The sequence below is a fragment of the Perna viridis genome, chromosome 6 (genome assembly GCF_037379345.1).
Source record: "Perna viridis isolate PV_CMFRI_1.1 ecotype Kerala chromosome 6, ASM3737934v1, whole genome shotgun sequence".
Taxonomy (NCBI): Eukaryota; Metazoa; Mollusca; class Bivalvia; order Mytilida; family Mytilidae; genus Perna; species Perna viridis.
In genome coordinates, this window is record NC_142450.1 from 16,219,959 (window position 1) to 16,239,678 (window position 19,720).

General features: G+C 32.5%; 1 protein-coding gene across 3 annotated transcripts in view; it reads right to left on the reverse strand.

Moving 5' to 3' along the window:
- Window positions 1-708: 708 nt before the first annotated feature.
- The window catches only part of LOC148613852 (ubiquitin carboxyl-terminal hydrolase 45-like), a 31,814-nt gene continuing 12,802 nt past the window's right edge, over window positions 709-19,720 (reverse strand). For all 3 annotated transcript variants that reach the window (XM_088587496.1, XM_088587494.1, XM_088587495.1), the window contains exons 8-20: window positions 18,152-18,199; window positions 16,374-16,520; window positions 15,989-16,125; window positions 14,778-14,865; window positions 13,718-13,808; window positions 12,372-12,460; window positions 10,994-11,050; window positions 9,641-9,805; window positions 8,477-8,660; window positions 6,241-7,290; window positions 4,430-4,524; window positions 4,069-4,155; window positions 709-3,335 (exon numbers count right to left, since the gene is read on the reverse strand). In XM_088587496.1, coding sequence (XP_088443622.1) covers window positions 2,979-3,335; window positions 4,069-4,155; window positions 4,430-4,524; window positions 6,241-7,290; window positions 8,477-8,660; window positions 9,641-9,805; window positions 10,994-11,050; window positions 12,372-12,460; window positions 13,718-13,808; window positions 14,778-14,865; window positions 15,989-16,125; window positions 16,374-16,520; window positions 18,152-18,199 — 2,595 coding nt within the window. In that variant the 3' untranslated portion in view covers window positions 709-2,978. The remainder of the gene's footprint in view (window positions 3,336-4,068; window positions 4,156-4,429; window positions 4,525-6,240; window positions 7,291-8,476; window positions 8,661-9,640; window positions 9,806-10,993; window positions 11,051-12,371; window positions 12,461-13,717; window positions 13,809-14,777; window positions 14,866-15,988; window positions 16,126-16,373; window positions 16,521-18,151; window positions 18,200-19,720) is intronic.

The window sequence follows — 19,720 nt, forward strand, 5'->3', positions numbered from 1 at the left end:
AGTAAAATCCATAACAATTGTAGGCAATCCTCCTGAGGAAACTCAACCACCCCCAGTGAAGAAATAATCTAAACCGCTCAATCATGCAAGATAATCTGTATTTCTTAAATTACTGAAGCAGGCCACTTCTTAAGCCAACCAGCACTTTCTTCTTTGAAGAAAGTTGAAAAAACTTAAAGAAAGCCAGCAAAAAAGCAGAACTTTCAAATGCATAACTGAGAATAACTTTGAAGGGGAAATACATCTATGTTCTGTCATTAGGGAAAATTAAAAAAAAAATTATTTGGTGGTTTCATGAAAGTTACACATGACAGACATACTTCCATCAAAATCAAGGTTTGAAATATTGCAATAACAAATTTGGTGTACCGGTACAATGTAATTATTGCAATAATATGAATTCATGTTTGCAATAACAACTTACATTTTGTAGATGCAATATTTGCAATAAAGTGTATTTTAGTTTAACATTAATTTGTAGATTTTCATAAGATTAGAGCTTCACTTACTCTCAGTTTTATAGTGGGGGTGGAAAGAGGGTCGGTAGAGGGTAGCAGTTTCTCTACCCTCTACCTTTACCTCCAACTTCCCTCTACCTTCACTTCCAAACCAGGTCAAGTTAAAACAATCTTGCCCGTTTTACTCTCTTTTTCCTAATTTCTGCTTCTCAACCCCTCACTTTCACTTCAAAGCTCTCCTCACAACCAAGCCTCAATTTTCATATACAAAACCATTAAATTTTAAACAACTCATTGCAATTTTAACAATCTATATTTAACAAAAAGCAACCATTTTCAAAATAATCAACAAATAAAAACAATAACAATACTTGTGCACTACACTAATCCTCAAGGTGACAGTTATCTTTTCCACCTGTCCACAGTGGGCCTAATATTGAATTTAACTTTTTATGTCCCTTCATATTAATTTAAGGAGGTAGACCTAGGGTAAGGGACATAACTCTTGAAATCAGTGATATGTTTGTATCATATTCAATTTCAGCAAATTTTTCAAGCTTTCTTTTGAAACAGAATGAAATCAGTCCAAGTGACTTTGATGCTTACATGAGATTAATGTAAAAAGCTGAACACAAACGTTCTAATGATTTATTAAGAGTTGTATTTCTTACCCATGGTCAACCTCCTCAAATGTTTTTTTTAACCTGAGTAAACAGAACACCTGTCTACACCAAACCAAATCAAACAATCGGAAAGGGATTCATTATTTATTGCTTTTTGACTGTTCATTTCAGAATTCATGAACACAAAATAAAAAGGGGGAGGGCATATCATTAGTTATTTGTTACACTACTGAGGTATTTGTGTAAATTAGTCTTTATCTCAATTTCTTATTATAATCTTCAAATCATAGTTGCCTGTAAGTAAAGCAAGTCAAATATTTTTTAGTAATGATACAATACTAATACCCTCCCAATGAATGTATTGTTAAACAATTGTTCAGTACTATCATGTAGATATCTCCTTTTTCTACATGAAAAATTATAGTATTCAAAAATGCCTGTTTTAGACAGGTTTTCTGTTTATTCAAGGTTTGGTTTAGCCAGGTTTCACTATAAATAGTAACACTGTCCTTTATTATGACTTATATGATTCTGAATGTAACAAAATATAAGCAATATTATAGATACATGGGCAAGATATTTACATTGAGATGTTGTATTTTCAGCAATTTAATATATTGGTTTCACTATTTCAATATTTTATATTGGTTTTATTATTCAATGCAATGTTCTCATATTCCCATCCCAAAAGAAAATACTATTATTCAGTGTTCTAGGATTTTGCAGACATTGATGTTATCTCCGGAAAAATCCATATAAAATCAACTTTCCCACAGTCAATGACGGTTTTCCTAACAAAACAAATCCTTACAGCATATAAAGTTTTCAACTTGCCACAGGAAAGTGCAACTAAGTACCTAACTTTCCCTGACCCAAATTTCACCTGCCCTGGGGTAACGGGAACTAGGAATTCTAGAACACTGTATTATTTTTTTTTTTTTAAATCAATAATAATACATGTACATTTTTTATATTTGAATCTGACTTTCTTACATTTAGAATATACAAAATTGGAATATTTTATAGAGGAATTTGTTGAGGTACTGCTGCTGAGGATTTCTAAAATTTGAAGAAATCATACCTTATAATCTAATACCCTCCATTTCCACAACTAATTACGTCTAGCCAGCACCCCCTCCCTATTTTTTTTTCACAAGAATATTTTGATAATAAAGGACTACATATAAATCAATCACATGAGAAATAAAATGATGTGATCTAAGGTTTTCAAATATTTAAATGATAAAACCCATACCCAATATCAATTTTACCTCATATTAACAATAAGATTTTTTTTCAAAATGCTTTAATACACATGATACAATGACATGATTTTTTTTTTCAATTGGAAAACTACGTTTTTCCTGTTTTACCATATATGGTAATATTATTCCGAGAGTAAATGAAAAAGCCTACATATTTTCATTTCTGATATTTTGTTTGAATTGGTATAGTAAACAGAAATTAATACTCAGTTTTTTATATAACAATAATAAAAATTATATAGAATGCACTGTAGATTTCAAAATTAAGGGAGTTAACTCTGTAAATGATATTCAAAGTCAATAAAATCTATTTGATTTTCGATGTTGATTATCTCTGTTATTCTCATAAGAGCAGGCAGATTTGAATGAATAGTTTCACTTTTAGAACTTAGACCCATAAAATAACTTAATTACAAAAATAAAAATATGTAGCTTTTTTGGGGGGGTATCACATTTTCCAGACTTTGCATGATTCTTACAAAGACTGCTACTTAATTTTTGAAAGCAAAAATTTGTTTTAGCGAATTGTAATATATCAAGTACATGTATGTTTTAAAATACAAAATTTGGTAAATTAGTTCTTCAGTCATCAAATTACATTTTATAATAATAAATTTAAAAAACAAATTGTTTCAATAAATTCGTTCATAAAACAGTAAATATGCCTGAGCTCTCTGAACAGCTGATTCTGTAGCTTCACTAACACGGCTGTCACTTATATGGTACCAGCGTCCCGGTGGAACCAGTTTCTCCTCCTGTACATCATTCTCCTCTGATCCCTCCCCCTTGTGGCTGTTAACGACATGTTCTGAGTACCGCTGAATATAATCGCTGAAGCTTGGATGACTTTGGTTGATGAAATTTGATATCATTCCTATATTTGGTCGGACTTTTACATATGCTGTGTAATGTCCTGCATTTAGTCTTCCACTGTGCTCTACCACTCCATAAAGAGAGTACAGGATTTTATTTTGCCCTGGTTTGACACCCTACAATGTTAAAAAAATGATAATCAAATTATAGGAATTTGTGTAATGTCTAGGAAATTGTAACACTCTTTATTATTACTCCACTGCAAATTATGGCCTACATTATAAAAATGCATCCTCAATGTAAGCCAAAAAATAATATGAGCTGTTTCCTACATCTCTACCTACCCTATTTTATTGCCCCTACCCTAAATATTTTATGGTCATTTTGGCTTACTGTTATAAGTCTAGATCGTTGCCCGTTTAACTCAATGTAAACTATCTTTGAAAATAAAATAACTTCTGAACCTATATACCCTTTTTTTGTCTTGCTGGTAGCAGGAATCAAGATTATAATTTTTTTTTACCTAAATTTGGCCTAAATAAGGCAATGCATATTAGTTAAAAGTGATCAAATGGCATAACAAAATTAATAATATGAATAACCCTACCTGTGCACCTGGTCCATGCTCCTTGTATTTAGTGGAGTCCTAGTTGCTCATTTGCTTTTGTTACTTTGTATGTATGATTTTAGTTGCTCTATGTTCTTTGTTGTGTGTATCTGTTTTCCATGTCTGGTCTTTGTCCCTGGATTACATTCTTTTGATTACCGCTTTAACCTTGGTTCCCTTGATTACTCTATGAAACAATTGACATGTTTGTTCATTTGTATTCATACTTAAATTCCACAATATGAGCATTGTATTTCACGAAAACACCACACATTTTCAATTTTCATGGTTAACTAGCCTACCTGACCCATGGAGCTACAGAATGGGGCTAGATCCAATACAAATGGGAAGTCAACATGTCTGTTCACCTTCCTGGAACTAAATCCAACCTGAAATGAAATATAACATCATTGATTAGTTACAACGCGATATAAAGCAAGATAATGACTGAAAGTTTGTTTTTGTCTACAAAAATGTATATCTGCCTGTGTTCAAAAGTTCAATTTTTAATTGTTCAAAAGAATAGTTCACAAATTCATATAGATAGGCTGATTATATCCAGCCATTAAACTTGAAAAGCCTAGAAGTTTTGAAGTTTATGCAACATGTGCAAAATTGAGATTGATGTGCTGGTTGACGCTACAATGAACATTTTATCCTTACCTGTTCAAACCTCTTCATATGTAGTGTTAGAATGGCAGGGGGGGTGTATATCAAGTAGTACTTAGATGCATTTGAATAAACCATTTCTTTCTTCTCTAAAAATAAAAAAAAATTACTGTAAGTGGGTCCTATGTTATAAATATACATTGTATATATAACATGGAGGATCATTTTGTTACTGAAGAATATAAAAATGACTTAGGTCAAATGTTCGTAACTTGGCCTTTAGTGGACGACTGTCTCATTGCCAAGCATACATGTACCATATCTCCTGTTTTTATATTTGATGATTTGAATTTTAACTCAGTGATGAATAAATACCTGTTCTTAATTATTTGACATTAAATACACATATATACAGATACTTGATGCTTGAGTAGTCACTAGGTAAAAATTATTACTTTTGGTAGTCTGTTTAAAATGCTTAGGTAAACAGAAAATTTGCAGGATTTTTACAAAGACTGCTACTTAAATACTATATAAAATTACTACATATTTTACATGTACATGTATAACAAATTTTAAATATGTAGGACCAGCAATAAACATGAGCAGTGTTCTAGGATTCCTATTTCCCGTTACCCAGGGCGCAAGTGAAATTTGGGTCAGGGAAAGTTAGGTACTTAGTTACACTTTCCCGTGGCAAGTTGAAAACTTCATATGCTGTAAGGATTTGTTCTGTTAGGAAAGCAGTCATTGACTGTGGGAAAGTTGATTTTATATAGATTTTTCCCTGAGGAAACCTCAATTTCTGAAAAATCCTAGAACACTGATGAGGTTGCATGCATTGTTGTGCTATGCATAAACCCACTACAGGAAGATGCATAAAGCAACAAATGTTGATAACAACATACATGTATACCCCATCTATATAAAGCCACACACAAAATATGAAATCAATTCATCCATTGGGAGCCGAGATAAATGCAATGAAAATTGAGACGGACAAACAAACGAGGCGATTCCAATATATCATAACTAAATGTAACTGATTCTCAGTAAGACCATTTTGAAAATTAATAAATCAAGTATCAACTTAACCTTTGACACAAACTGTCACACAGTACAATAATCAACATTAGAGTACTTGTTGATATCACTTATGTTAATATTTATTTAGTAACCTTGTCATTACTACAGTACAGGAAAGAGACATACTGAACCGACTTAACACAGACATAGTGATAAACCACTCTTCGAGTGGTTCTAAATACATTTTTTTTCTATAAAAGATTTTTTGTTTCTTTCTCTTGCATTGTGAGCAGTAAACTTAACCACTTAAAATGCAGAAAAAAATATATAATTGTTTTGAAAGACTAAAAAGATATTTACTGCTACTCCTTAAGTGGTACACCATCATGTAAGTGATCAAGAATGCCTCAAAGTTTCAGCAAATTCTATTCAGCAATTTCAGGGGAGATGCAGATTAGATGAAACTAAATACATGTAACTCTGGATTTTTAAGGGCAAGGGTGGGGAGTCTGACACATTGCAGTATTACATCTTATTGTATAATTTTATAAAGATTCATTCACTTATAGCTAAGTTGTTGTCTGGATGTCATGAAAATGCTAATTTCAGGCCCTTTTTGCCCGTTTTAGGCTGTATAGAAAAACGCAAATTGCTAAAAATAGAAATATTCTAGCCTCAGTAATTACAAAGTGGCAAGTTATTGTTTCTAGTCTTACTATTTTTTCTGACACAGTCAAGCAAGATTTACAATAATGTTGATGACAGCAGCAAGGATTTAATAACAAAAAACATCAGACACAGAGAAACAATGATAAGATGTTGAATATACCGCTATTTACCTTTACTTGGATGGTGTCTGTCTCTAATTTTTGTACAATTTGCACAACCAAATTTATTATTTCCTGTCAGAAGTTCTGCTGAGGTAAACTGGTGAAGACACGACATCACTGAACATTCCCGTGACGAAGGAATGTAATGTTGACCAAGCATAGTGGTAGACTTGACCTGAGCCGCCTTTTTTAAGTTTCTTTTCGTGCTGACATGCTTTGCCGATCCTTGCCGTGACAGAGGAGGGGAAACTTTTGCACCCTTTTGACCCCTCTGCTCACTTTCTTCCTCAGTATGTTTTGGAAAATCAACATGTCTGCCATCAACTTCTTGTTTCCTATTTTCATTTAATTCATGAATATCATTGGTTCCATTTTGATAAATTGGCACATTATGATCGTTAACAGTTAAATTTTCTAATCCTGAAGTCAATTCATTTGAATTTACAGCACCATTTTCCGACAAAGTCAAATTTTCTAAATTTTCTCTAAGTTCACCATTTGTAATCTTATGAGTACCAACTCCTTCAGCATGACCATTAACTAAGTCACAATCATTTTTAATACGATCATTTGCTATGTCATTTTTCACTGCATTCTCAGTATCACAGCATGTAAATTTTGCATAATGACCTCCATTTAATTTGTTGAATGTTTCATCAGTGACCATTTCTTCATGGCAATAACCATTGACCAGTTCTGCTCCTACATCATCAAAGGTTGCATTTGCTATGAGCTTTGGTTTAACAATATCTTTACCCTCGACACTTTCCGATTTCCCAATGTCATTACTTAGACTCGTACCACATTCTGTAAACTCATTAAGTGTTAGATTGGACCCTGTATTAGGCACATCTGTTATATTGCTAGAAAGACTATCTGCTTGTAAGGTTGACGTACTACTGGTCAGCTGACTACCATCTATTTTGTCATGTGACTCCATGGATTCTGTCATATTTTTATTGTCTTGGAGGTCAGATGAGGAATCGTTAATAGTACTCAATATACCAAAAGTATTACATCTAGATATATCACTCTCTAAATTGTCTTCTACATCAGCATCTGAAAAGTCAAAATCAGTATATTTTACACACAACAGATGAATGGGGAAATCAATAAGACCAAGATCCATGATAAAAAAAAAATAAAAAATCAATATCATAAAATATTACCTGTTGTAAATTTTTAAGTATATATGTGTACGAATATGTAAAAGGTTCGACATCATACTATTTAAATCTTGTATATTTTTAATTTTCACTCTTTTTGACTAGGAGTAAAGACCACTATGGTAAAATCAAATTTTATTACCATTTCCTCTCATTAAATCCAAAAACAAATTCAAGCAACTCCTGAGTTCAACAAAAACATCGACAATAGGACCAGTCTATCTGCTTCTTCATATTTTCAGCATGATGTATCAAGTCAGGAATTACAGGATTTTTCCTTTATAAGTTTTAGATACATTTTTATTTTTTATTCTATCATTACATTCCATTTTTTATCATTTAGATAGCAGTGATTTACTGAATGTTCCAAGTATAAAAATTTTTGATTATTTACACTGTGAATAAAATTTGATAAATTCACTTCCTCCAGCCAAAACGTCACAACACGAATATCAATACACCGTTCAAAAATTCTAAAATTCATTTAGAAAAAAGCAACTAATCATGGAAGCAGGGATGATTTTATGACGTACATGTGTAATAAAAAAATGGAAATTGGTAAAATCGGAAACAAATAAACAGTAAAAAAGAATCGTAACAGTAAAATCTGAATTTCAATTAGCGAAATTCCGCACTTCTTCGGCACTTGTGGTCAAATTTTGGCTATTCACTCTTTCCAATTAATGATCCTATTATCATTTTTTTTTTATTATAATCTTCCTGCATCTCTCTTTTTGTTATCTACAACTATAATCTACATTGTTATGTTCTTGTAAAAGTTTTTCTGCACAATCACCCAGTTAAACTTTAGATCCTACCCCCAACATTTTAAATGAATCCAAATATTTTATCACCATCATTTCATTTTGGTTTTAACTTCCTCCAATTGTTGTTATCCTGAACCACATATAGTATTATCATACCAAGACATTACCCTTGGCATAAACCTCATGCAATATCTACATACATTCTTTTTGAATTATCACCCTTTTACTATTTCAAATTCTGCAAATGCCTGATCCTCTAATTGTGAAATAACCCTCCACTGAAAACTCCTGCTATATTTTACTATATCCTACCTGAATTATCATCCTCTTTATTACTTGAGTCCTGTTCTGCTGATTTCTGATCCTCCGACTTCTTGTCCTCCTCATTATCTTCTTCATCCTCTCCAACCTCATGGTCTGCCTCCCCTTCACCAGCCTCCTCCTGATCAGCATCCCCTGGAGTTACTTTATTCTTATAGCCTTTCTTCTTCTTATTCTACAAGCAAATTTATTGATTTATTGAATACTTTTATCTGTAAATTGTTTCATCAAATTTGAAAATATTTTGTTTGGTTATAGAATTTTTAATGTACTATTCAGTGCATTGTTCATAAAAGTGAAATGAAGAAAATAATTCTGCTCAATCAAGAAAAATTGCAACAAGTCTGAAAAACAATTGTATGCAATTTCCCAAATGACTGGTTAGAAATGATGATAAAAAAATGTTTACTAGTCTTGAATTTAAAATTTATCTATAAATAAGATGACATAATATGCCCAAAAAATTTCCATAAAAAAGCAGTGTCAGAATTGCCCTAACTAAATTGTTTCCATGGTGTTAATTTCATGTATCAATGAAACAAGAAAAACAAGTACTATCTTTAAAAAAAAAAAAAAATAGCCGACACATGTAAAACTTTGTTCTTTTTACTTATAATTTTCTACACTTCATTCACGAAAATAACACATGGCCCACAATTTCAATTTTCAATACAGTTTTTTTTTTTTCAAACACCACCAAGTTTTCATTTTTTTCGCCAATCCAGAAGCAGAATTGAGATCAGGTGCCTTGCGTTTCCATAGAAGAGTGTCTTTAAGGTCAAAGGGAAAAAAAACAGAGAATTGTAAACAGCAATGAATGCTAAAACAAGGATACAGTTTCGTATACAGTTAAAAACATCATGCTAAAGCTGCTATTAAAACAAATATCAAACAATCTTACTGTTACTTTTATATGTGGTTTGTCAAACTTTAATCAGTTTCAAGGTTTAGGAAATTCTTGATTTTCTAAACATTCATGTCTTCAATCGAAATTTTATTATTGATTGTGAATTTGACTATGTGGTTAGTCTGAACCAAATAAACAATTCATACCCTACAAACAAGTACCAGCTTATCTCATTTTTTTTTTCTGACAAAATTTGAACAAGCTTCAATGTCATTGAACCTGGCACATAGATAATAATTGAGGGTCACCTTAGCATCTTTTTTAGCTAGACGTTTAAGCCTTTTCTGCTCCTGTTTGCTCTGCTTGATAGGTTTGTAAGTCCTTCCTTCATCAGCATTTCCATTGATATTATCTTCAGCATTCTCTGCTATTTCTTTCTTCCTAGCAGCTTGAACTTGGTTTGGTCTCTGAGGCTGAAATTTCAATGTTTTAAGTATTTTTTAATACAGATCTGTAAGAATCAGGCAAAACTCACAAATAATGAATCCTGCCCATATTGTATGGCTGATATCTTGATCATTGGGAATATACAAGACTTAAGAGTCCCTGAACTGATCTGTGCAACTATTTGACAGATCGCTGACCACTGACAGATTGAACGATGACAGATCCATAACCTGATAACCGGTGATCTACCTGACTGCGGTTTGGTTAAGTAAAATGACGTTTGATCAGTTCATTTAAGAATTTCCACTGGAACAAATCCAATATGCTACCATATTGAATTTACCTTAAATTTACGATATCAAATCCATTTATTGTTTTTGTTAAAAAATACAACAAATGTAATATAAAAGTGATTGATTTAAGTTCAACTTCAATCTATTGCATTATGTAAACATGTGTTAAAAATGACAAACGATACAACTGAATCTATAAAATATATTGACCACTCAGTGGTCACATGCTGCAATCACCAGTTAAATAGATCAGTTTGACAAATAGATGGACAGGTACTATAACACATGCAGTGTGTCTGCTTTAAAAGTTAAAACAATCAATTCCTAATTGCCAATTAATTTCCGAAATAGGTAACTTCCAGCGGAATGATTTTGAGCCATTCATGTTTCAGAGCATTTACATATATACATTTAAATGAATTAATTTGAGATAAATACTAAATCTGATTGGTTAAAATAATCTTGTTATATCTCAATGGATAAAAAAAATCTTGACACCCCCCTATTCACTTAAATTCAGAGCTACTTTTCTGACGTTTAAAGATAAAAATACGTTTTAAAATTAATTTATAAGAATTGGCACTTCGTGCAATAAACAATATACGCATGGCAAATTTATGTTATTTTTCAATAGACAAAATTTTTATTATTGCCACTTCTTAAAATATACGATGTCCCTTAAATATCCTTTAAGTGAATATTTTCTATGCAGTTAACATTCTAAATGTTGTATTAGAACGTCAATAAATCACAATTGTTTTTTTTTGTAATCATGCCCTACTTGTGCCCATATTTGGCTACGCAATTTTCTATTGTAGGCAAATATGTTTCATACCAACTCAATAAACCTACCTTTTCTTCAGTAATAAACCTACCTTTCCTTCAGTAATATACCTACTTTTTCTTCAGTAATAAACCTACCTTTTCTTCAGTAACTGGCAGAGACAAATCAAGGAATGGTTCAAATATCTGGCTTATCTGCAAACGAAAATAATTATAATCCAAATCCAGTCAGTAAAAGCAATGTTCACAATTTTCGAAATATCTTGGAGCCTGGTATTCTGGACACAATGCTGTTTTGATTTACAGCAAAGTTTATTGTTATTAAAAATATTTTCATTGCTGAAAAATCACAACCATTAGTCTCTATTACTTTTTGCCATTTCACATTTCATCAATGCAACATACAAGCATCAATTTTAAACTGCAGAAATACATGTAAACAGTACCCGTGTAACTTTCAAGGTTATTAGACCATTAAACCAAGAAAAATGTTAACATGTATTTATGCAATGCAATAATTGCAAATACATGTATATATAGTTGTGTCAGACTCTATTATCAGTGTGACTGAACTTCAATAGATTAGCAACAAGAGTTCAAGAAAAAGACATGCAGAGCAACCTCCATTGGGAAATGGTTAAAGTGACTTCTAAAGAGAGGTGACATTTCAAAAAAGGTTTAGTCGAATGCTACAATTTTCAAAGTCCAAAGCCAAAAGTTGAATAGGTAAGCATGCATGTGCAGTGATTTTGTTACCCTTTCATTGCAGCCAAATACCAAATTTCCCCTAGAGACTTTTCCCAAAATGTTGAAAAATATTTTTTCCAAAGGGAGGAAAATTCCCAATTTTCAGGCACAATTTTTTGAAAACCAGGTTAAGAAGCCAGTGAAATGTTCTACAAGACGTGATTTCTCGGCTCAGTACTTTGTTCACTTCTGGAGAATGTTTTTTTTTTTTTTGGCAAGTCGTAACCTAAGAATATTGAGAGTAGATATTTATCAGTTCGGTATCCATTTTCAGTTCTAAAAAAGATAGGAAATTATTGTTATGGCAACATGCCGTACCACAAAAATCAATGTTTTCAGACCTGACTCGAATGTACTTTAAACACTTGTAATACTTTTCATAATTCTCAGTTTACGTAATATGATTATCATATAGTTATTGCATGTTAATTATATGTTGTTATATTTTTTTAAATATGAAAATCATATGTTAGATTGTCAACATTTACATATGAAAATCATAAGTTAGATTGTCAACATTTACATATGAAAATCATATGATTATCATACGTATCAAGCAACAAATAAATATCATATGTTGCAAATCTGGCTGTGTACTCCATGTTGAGAGATTGAGAGTACCCTTTAGAACTACTTTCAATAGGGCTTCTAGTGTTCATGTTATTGTCTGAAATGCACTGTCCCCTTACTTTTCATAATTATTTAGAATTGGTGATTTGCTTTTGTTAACCCAGACAAAAACCAACAGTGAATGTTATAGGAAACTTACATGTTTACATTCTTCACACATAACAGTACTTAGCAGATGTCCACCAAACAAGGAGTCTACAAATGTATGCTTCACTTGTCTTCCATACTCTGTAAAAAAATATAAAGTTGCACATTGTCTTGAAGGTATACCCTCACTCATTCCAGATTGAATTTTTGGAAAGTCCCACCACAGGAAGCTGATATTAAACAGTAACCATAGCAGTTTACAACATACATGTACATGTAGGTCCTGTCCATATAAAGTCACATGTTAAATTTGAAATCGTTCCATCTATTGGGAGTCAAGACAATTGTGACAAAATGATAGACAGTCAGACCGAAAAGGTGATTCAAAAATACCATCCACTCATTCAGTGGGTGTAAAATTTCATATGGTTTTCAAGACTTTAAGCTATGGAGCTGTAATTACATGTGTATTTTAAAGGTCTTAACCACTCTTTTGTACCATTTTAATTGTATTCCATATGTCCTTTTTTTCTGTTATAGGTGCTCGGCATTACACTATGATGATAAGTAGTAGAAAAGGACTTGCAGCAGGTCTGGGTGGGGCCCTAATGATTTTGCAAACCTGTTCATGCACCTTTATGACCAACAGAATTCTGACTGCATTTTATGAAATTATTTAAAAAATCCAGTATTTCGTGATTTTTTTAACATTTAATAATTATTAATTTGCAGTCTAACTTAGTATGAAATATGGACCATCCGTAACAGTTAACATATCTGTTCCTGGTTTCTACTAGTTAACCTTGACCTCAGCATGGTCTTTTAGTAAAGTTTCCTTCCTAACCAAAGTTTATTTTCTAAGAATCTAACAACATCAAATTTAATCACACCATAGTCCAATTTGGTGTCAAAATGTCCTCAATAAATCTAACCTACCCAATCTCAAATAGCCAAAGTATCCTAGTGACAGTCCAAAGTAAATTATGGTAAGAGACATTTCTGTCAGATTTACTCTAATACTGTACATTACGTCGGGGATTGTAGGCTCCGTTCATTGTACTTACGTCACGTCCTTGTGACGTTCATAACGTTTCAGTATCAATATAAGTATGAAAGCAGCCTGATGTTATTTTTCATTTATACTCAAGTTTATAGTGTCTGATTCAAACCATTCTACAATACATAGTACAGGCAGAATTTTCACTCTTGGGTAATTTTCATCTGTAATTGCAAAATATCAGTGAAAGTTAACCCTAACCAAAAATCTTAAAGTCTCTTCTTCAATAAGCAAAGAATCTTTAGACAACCTACAGCATAATTCATACCAATACCACATTTTTCACCCAGTAAATCTTAAAATTTCACCCTACATAATTGTATACTTTAAGAGTTACCTACCCTTGATTTTCATTCTGGTATCCTCATTAACCTTTTTTGGGTTCACATTTTCTGGTAACTTAAAGTGTTTCAATATGGCTGCCTGCCCTCTCTACAAAAAAAGTCAGAATTAACTAGTATGATATTATTTTTTTCAGTTATAATACCACTTAAGGTTGAACCAATCTAAAGGCAAGGTTTCAAAGACATTGAAAAATAGGGATTTTAATGTATTTGACTTCAGTTTAAATTTTAACATTCTTGGATATACCATAATGCATGTTATTTCTTTGGGTAGAAAATTAGTTTATTTTTTGGGCAAAAAAGCATGCAATTTTATCTGCCCAAATTTTATAATTATTTGATGGACAATATTTCTTGGATAGTCAAACCACCACTTTTGACATTTTAGAGGCCTGTCGACAATTTTACTGGTTAAAGTCTTCAGTCAAATTAGCTTATTTTGAATTTTGAACATCAATGTCTAAAAATATTTTCACATCACCTATTCTATTCAAGTAATAATTTTAAAACTAACCACTACCACTTTTAGTAAGAAAGGTTTAGAATTAAGTATTCAGGGTGTGGTAGACAAAATTCCAATTTTAAGGAGGTAGACCTAAGGTAAGGGACACAACTTTTACAAATCACTGTAACGTTTGTATTCAGGCTCTTTATATTAATCTCATGTAAGCATCAAAGTAACTTGGACTGATTTCATTCTTTTTTAAATGAAAGCTTGACAGGCTTCAGTGAAATTGAATATGATACAAACATGTCACTGATTTCAAGAATTATGTCCCTTACCCTATGTCTACCTCCTTAATTTTTTGTTTGTCTGATATGTTCATGTTATTTGTTCATTATATACAAAATTAAAAAAAAAACAAGGAATGTAGGTCAATATTCATTAGTGATACCCAACACCCAAACTTTAGTATAAGACCAAAATATAAAACAAATCATCAAACAGAATATAGCTTCGGTCCGACCAAAAAACAAAATTTCTAAATATTTAACTGCTTGTATATAAAGTTTGATTAAAATATTACTCTACTCTTTCCTTTTTCTGTGCTCTTACCTTAATCTCCTCCATTTTCATGTTGTCCATTAAATATCTTAAAAGTTCATGACTATCTTGTTGTTGAAACCCTCTAAATCTTTGAGCTCTAGAAAAAAAAAATAACATGACATATTAGAGACAATAATCAATTTCTGGTTTGGCTTTCCTAGTGGACTTAAGGAGGTAGACCTAGGGTGAGGGACACAACTCTTAAAAATCATTGGAACGTTTGTATTCAGCATTTTACATCAATGTCATGTAAGCATCAAAGTAACTTAGATTAATTTCATTCTGTGTCAAATGAAAGCTTGATAGCCTTTGGTGAAATTGAATATGATACAAACATATCACTGACTACAAAAGTATGTCCCTTACCCTAGGTCTACCTCCTTAATATGTGAAATCAAAATGGAAAACATAATTTACTTTTGAAAATCAATGATAAGACAACACTTTATACCTAAAGTATCCACTAAGGCTAGCATTCTTTTATAAAATCAAATCAATTATTTTTTTACCATACATTAAAGCAGGATAATTAAGGCCTTATAAAACTAGTTCAACCACTTTGCTGGCTGTCCACAGTCAGGATCAATACAATGGACATATGTGTATTGTGTTGATATATTATTTTTAGTTTGATTTTGAAGAATGGTCATTGTTCTGTTTCCATAGATTTTATTACTTATGTTGTTGGGGCATTTCAGAGCCTACTTAAAGGTGTCTTAACCAAACCCTTTTGATGATCTCTGAAAGTTTTACAATTTTGGATTAAATTAATAATCTGGTGCATTTGTTGCCATTCATCATATCCGTTTTTTTTTTTTTATTTGTTGGTAAATGAAGAAAAATAATACCAGAATAAATACATTTTTGCTACAGATATCTACTTCAATTTTATTGTAGCATTCATGTTTCTGCTGCAGAAGATACTTCTCTGCATCCAATACTTCATTCACAGTATTCAAAATGTCTCCAATAGAGATAAACATAATACACCAGAAAACATAGAAGATTAACTTAGAAAAGACAGTGAAAACTGCGTACTTCTTAGAATAAAATAGTCTATCAAATTATAAAAGCAAGTTGAACATTTCCAAGTTCTTTAGTTATCAATGAGTGGTAATAAACATTTCATTTCTATATTCTTGGTTTTTAGGCCTCATACACATACATGTACTTCTTCCCTTATAACCAGAGACTTAGCTTGTCAGGACACTTAAGCTTACTTTTTACAGACTTGTCCAAACAATGCTGATGGATTGACAGTACTACTACGATTTGACGTGTTGTTCATCTCATGAAGAAATGTGACCATAGACTGTGTCAGTGCTCCTGCCTCAGGTAATACTATATCAATAGGTGGCTAAAAGGAGAAATTTACAGCAACATATACTTTGACATATATAGAAGTAAATACATATGCATTTTTGTTGATAATATGTTCTTTATTTCTTTGATCTGGTTGACAGATATTTTTCTACCTTACGTACACGACAAAATATTCAAATATATCTATCAACACATTGGAACTAATTGTGTTATTGGACCAACTTTAGATTTTTGAATGAAAAACATTCTATAGTTATTTTTGAAATAGGTTCAGTTACAAACCAGTTCCTTAACAATGAAATCATCTTCATCCTCCTCCTCTGAACTTTCATCTGAGTCACTGAGCTGTTTCCCATCGATGTGTACGGCCTTGCCTTTTTTACTTCGATCTTGGACAATACTTTCTAGGGATTGGGTTTGTGTCAAATTCTGTAAAATAAAATCATCAATGTATGAATAAGGCATATTTGTCAAGATTTTTCAAGCGACTGTACAAGTAGACAGGGGAACAGCACTTCATCAAATGACGGACTTATAAAGTTGTGTTTGTGGTGGCCTGAAAAACGTTTTTGTTGCAAAAAAGATATCAAAAGTAGGATAATTAATTGGAAAGAGTGGATAACTTAGGTTTAATGAGTGTGGAACAAGCTAAAGGGTTTATGGCACCAAAAAACAATGTAATTATATTTTGGTTACTGACAATAATTAAGTGATTATCCTATTTAACATATTTCTCCTTAGCTTATTGCTATGTTCAATATTATTTCATATTTTTGTAATACTGACTTTGTGTTGTGACATTTTGGCAGGAGAAAGTTTAATAGTGAAATTACAGAATTTATTTCATAGTTTGAATAACTGAAATTGTACACACAGGGAAAATACAATAAATCACTACTATGCCAGAGATATGACTTGTCAGCTGGACATGGTTGCCATCAATGAAGGGGCATATGCATAAAACAGATATGAAAATATAATACATTGATGATAAAGCTAATATAAACTAGATACAATTCATCTTGCACTAGTGATTCATGTGTAATTGATGTATTCAGCAAAATTAACATTGAATCAAAGTGTTTGTAAGAATCAGGCAAAATGGAAAATTATCAGAAACATGCCTGTCAAAACCCAACTGATCTGACAATGTAATATCACTCAAGGATATTTTCTTTATTTGAAAAGATCATTATTTGATCTCTGCATCACTGGCTTTGCTCAGAAAATTTTCAATAGACTTTTAGAAAAATGAGGTTTTTGACAGTGTTATCTGCCCTTGAAGTGTTCATTTCCAGTGCATTTCAGTGAAATTATAACTTAAATGCACCAAAATGATATAGAAAATATTGTCTTTTTTCCTTGATTCCGATGGTACAAATAGTCAAATTACACTATCAAAATGATGTTTTTTTTTTCCATACCATGTTTTACCCCACGGCCTGATTCTTACAGAGACTGACACTTAAAATCTTATGTCTTAAAATATCATTTTAAGAAATTTCGGTCAAAAGGTCATGACTGTGATGGCTTATGCATGAAATGGATACAGCATCATGATGTAGTGATGCTAATGCACATGCAAGCATACTTAATATGAAAAACCAAGCGTAAGTGGTCCTACTAAACTGATGTAATCAGAAAACTTAATATTAAGGAGTAACCTAGGGTAAGGGGCACAACTCTTACACATCAGTGGAACATTTGTATTCAGCATTTCACACCAAGCTCATGTAAGCATCAAAGTAACTTGGACTGATTTCATTCTGTTTCAAATGAAAGCTTGATAGGCTTTTGTGAAATTGAATTTGATACAAACATATCACTGATTTCAAGAGTTATATCCCATACCCTAGGTCTACCTCCTTAAAATCTTTACATGGATGCTGTTGCCAGAAAAAGCATTCACTTAGTATTCCTTTGTAGGACTTTGTCACAGGCGAGAAATGAACAAAATAGCTTTTAGATAATTTAGTGCTAAAATTTTAGAAATAAAAACATTGAGTAAAGTTTTGCTGCTGCAAATTCAATTATAAAGTAATTGGTCACCACTGACTCACCTGCATAACGGCATTGAAGAAACAGGTATTTCCTAAATTACTAAGACCCTGCAAAAAAAAATAATATATACATTCAAGTTTCAGTTTGTGCAACTAGAAATAAACTTAAGTACTCATTCACAATTCAATAATATAATTTACAAGATTTTTCTATGTACCAAAGTATATTTAACGAAATCAAACATAAAATGGGTCACATCACAATCATCTTTTTCATTTTAAAATAAATTACTCTGAACTTTAACATTTTAAATCAATTATAAAAATAAAAAGCCATGTCAAGAAAACCAACATTTTTCAGAAAATATCTGAAATGTTGTAAAACACTAGAATAGGCAGACAGACAGACTGACAAAAAACAGTATAACATTTGAGCCTATGTCATATTGAAACAAGCACATGTAACTAGGTTTTGGTCACACAAAACTTTAAAAACAAGAATAGTGCCAACAAGATAACCCATATGGCACATCCAAATTTTATTTGATGGTAAAAAAAAACATGTTGCATTACAGGAAATTGAAGTCGCCCAAATAAAACCCAAGACATGGCATATCCACAAAAAGCTTATGTCAAGTTATCAGGTGACTGTGACACAACATTGCAGACGAACAGATGGATGGACAGACGGAGGGACAGATAGATGGAGAGACAGAGGGACAGATGGAGAGACAGACGAATAGATGGAGGGACAGATAGATGGAGAGATGAAGGGACAGACAGAGGGACAGATAAACGGAGAGACGGATGATAGACAGACATACTGGGGACAGATAGATGGAAAGATGGACAGACGGACAGAGATGGAGGGACAGATAGATGGACAGATGGACAAAGAGATGGAGGGACAGATAGATGGAGAGATGGTAGGACAGATATTTGCATTACAGGAAATTGAAGTCGCCCAAATAAAATCCCAAAACATGGCATATCCACAAAAAGCTTATGTCAAGTTATCAGGTGACTGTGACACAACATTGCAGATGAACAGATGGATGGACAGACAGAGGGACAGATAGATGGAGAGACAGAGGGACAGATGGAGAGACAGTTAGATGGAGAGACAAACGAACAGATGGAGGGACAGATAGATGGAGAGATGAAGGGACAGACAGAGGGACAGATAGACGGAGAGACGGATGATAGACAGACATACTGGGGACAGATAGATGGATAGATGGGCAGTGAGACAAAGAGATGGAGGGACAGATAGATGGAGAGATGGTAGGACAGATATTTGGACTGAGAGTGGGACAACTAGATGGAGGGACAGATAGATGGACACAGTGGGACAGATAGATGGAGAGACAGACAAATAGATGGAGGGAAGACAGATGGAGAAACAGATGGATGGATGGAAAGATAGATGGAGAGATGGACGAACTGACAGAGGGACATATAGATGGACAGACGGACGACCAGATGGAGGGAAAATATATGGAGAGGTGGACGAACAGAAGGAGGGTCAGATAAATGGAGATGGATGATCAAATGGAGTGACAGATAGATGGAGAGACAGACAAATAGATGGAGGGATGAGCAAACAGATGGAGGGACAGATAGATGGAG